Here is a 2521-nt window from a genome sequence, read left to right as displayed (position 1 = left end):
TATATATAAATATATTGCATATATACATATGTAAATAAGATGAATAAAAATTTATAAACACACACAAACACATACATGTATTTATATAAATAAATATATAAATATATCATGTATTAATATAAATAAATTTAGAAATATATGCACCCACACACACACACACATATATATATATATATATATGCGCGTGTATAAATATAACTAGATTGGTGTTTATATCAGTATCAATGTGAATATATATATATATTTTGGGATAAATACATATACATATACCTACACATATGCATGCATACATACAAACAAACATACATATATATATATATATATATATATATATATATATATTATATATATATATATATATATATATCTATATATATATATATATATCACACATTTAATAAATTTTATACAACAATCCGAATAATGTACAATATACTAAGGGCATACGGTGGGTGTGTAATTCAAGTTGGCATACCTATTCATATTCTACGTACATAGAAATCGCAATAATCCAATACGCCGAACCTTTTAACCATGATACACTACCCTTCGGTATAATCCTTCATACTGTGCCGTTTTGAAAGGGGCGAGCTGTATGCAAGCTTGCTAGCCTCGTGTCCTGTGCTACGAATGCGCAGCTGTACATTCTAACACAAAAGTAAACAAATATATCGTAGAAAAGGGGGTGTGCAGTGGATACTGGATAGTGGATACTGATGAAGTACAAAAAATATATAATAATATTTGTGAACCCCACGCGGACGTCATACTGATATGAAAAATATTTTTTTTTGTAGTATTTTAAAAGACAATTTTTTATAAAAAATACATACGCTCTTTGTGTTTTACGGGAACGTCTGTAGTAATTTATATTCAAACTTACAGAGATGACTTGCGTGATATAGAAAGACAGATGTAGTGATATACATCCCTGCAACGAGCCTGATACGTACACGACATCGACGACATACAGTTGATATGCATGTCCGTTTATAGTGTTCAAGATATGAGGGGGTTTAAAATCAAGTTCTTCATTGCAAATTGACAAGTAGTTAACCGATTATCTCTTGTAGTTCGTCGCTACGAAGCATAGGATCCGTTGATCAGTATCGACGACCACAACAGTTTACTTTCGAATCATATTATTTGATTACCATGAGCGTTAGTGGTAGAGGGATATGAAGTGAATACTCAGTGTCGGATCCATCAGCCTGTACCCTCTCCGATAGCCTGTTTCTCTGAATTAGTGCCTAGATATACATCTACAGCTACTCTGTTGCTAAGATGAATCCATGCCACATGACACTACGCACACCATGTGGTGGACCACATGGTCTGGTGAGGGCGGCAACAGACACACTGCATGTTACTACAAGACTGTACACTTCTGTGAAATTGCGAACCTCTGGGCCTAGCCGTTTACCTTGTATGCACAGACACGTAACGGGATTGCAATCTGCCACACGACACACGCAGGTGATCGCAAATACATATGAAAGAGCATTGTTAAGTAACATCCAGCACGATTTTAGCGTTCACTCTGTAGCAGGACTATGTGGAAGTACAAGAAGGAGAGATATTCACACCAACACACCCAGGACAACGATGTATAGGGTGCCTGTAAAAACACGGGGCAGTGACAAGTACGTACACATACCTTCTGTTCTATTCCAATCTACACCTAGACGCAACACGAGTCTGAGATATACAGACCATACAAGTCAGGAGATTAGTAGGCAGGCATCATACAGCCGCACGCACACACACCAGTATCACACAGCAAACCCAGCGACGACCATCCACACAGACTGGCGTAATGCACTGTCAGACCTGGACGCTGCGTGCGAGGCATTAGCCATTTTAAAACGCACACACGCGGACAAACATGCCGTGGCTAAACAGTCTCAGACAGTCACAGGCATGTACCACAAAGCCGTACGATTCTGCATCGACGCACAGCAGCTGCATGAGGCGTTCACCATAGCCAAGCGCATGGCCGGCGAGCACATTCTGCTGCGCAATCCAAACCATCTCATGAGTGAGTTGGTTATCCGGGGTATGCTAGGACAAGCTTTGGGAGTCTACCAGAAGCACGTGGCGCATAAGGACCACCCCGCGCCTGGGTATGGAACTTGCGTGCTGTATCTGTATCAACCGAGTGCTCATGAATCAGAGTGTGCGCGAGTGCTATAGTATGTGCACAATGCGGTGGTAAGTGTTTGATTGTGTAGAAGAAAGTGCTTGTTCTTCGTGTCTGTACGTATCAGAGAGGGGGTGTTCCGTAGATGTAGGTGCACGATGTCTATATCAAGACTTTAATTAAGGTGCTCGATGTCTATGACTTTTATTAAGGTGCTCAATGTCTATATCAAGACTTTAATTTAGGTGCTCGATGTCTATATCACGACTCTAATTAAGGTGCTCGATGTCTATATCACGACTTTAATTAAGGTGCTCGATGTCTATATCGCGACTTCAATTAAGGTGCTCGATGTCTATATCACGACTTTAAATAAGGTGC

The 2521-nt window shown here is 39.5% G+C and overlaps 1 protein-coding gene across 1 annotated transcript; it reads left to right on the top strand.

Moving 5' to 3' along the window:
- Positions 1-889: 889 nt before the first annotated feature.
- Positions 890-2193, top strand: SARC_14270 (hypothetical protein; the record flags this gene model as incomplete). The annotated part of the gene is made up of 1 exon (XM_014291598.1): positions 890-2193. The coding sequence occupies exon 1, from the start codon at positions 1285-1287 to the stop codon at positions 2191-2193; it is 909 nt and encodes a 302-aa protein (XP_014147073.1). The 5' UTR covers positions 890-1284.
- Between the last annotated feature and the right edge of the window lie 328 nt (positions 2194-2521).

Source organism: Sphaeroforma arctica (genome assembly GCF_001186125.1).
Source record: "Sphaeroforma arctica JP610 unplaced genomic scaffold supercont1.4379, whole genome shotgun sequence".
NCBI lineage: Eukaryota > Ichthyosporea > Ichthyophonida > Sphaeroforma > Sphaeroforma arctica.
This window is presented reverse-complemented; position numbering and strand designations above follow the sequence as displayed.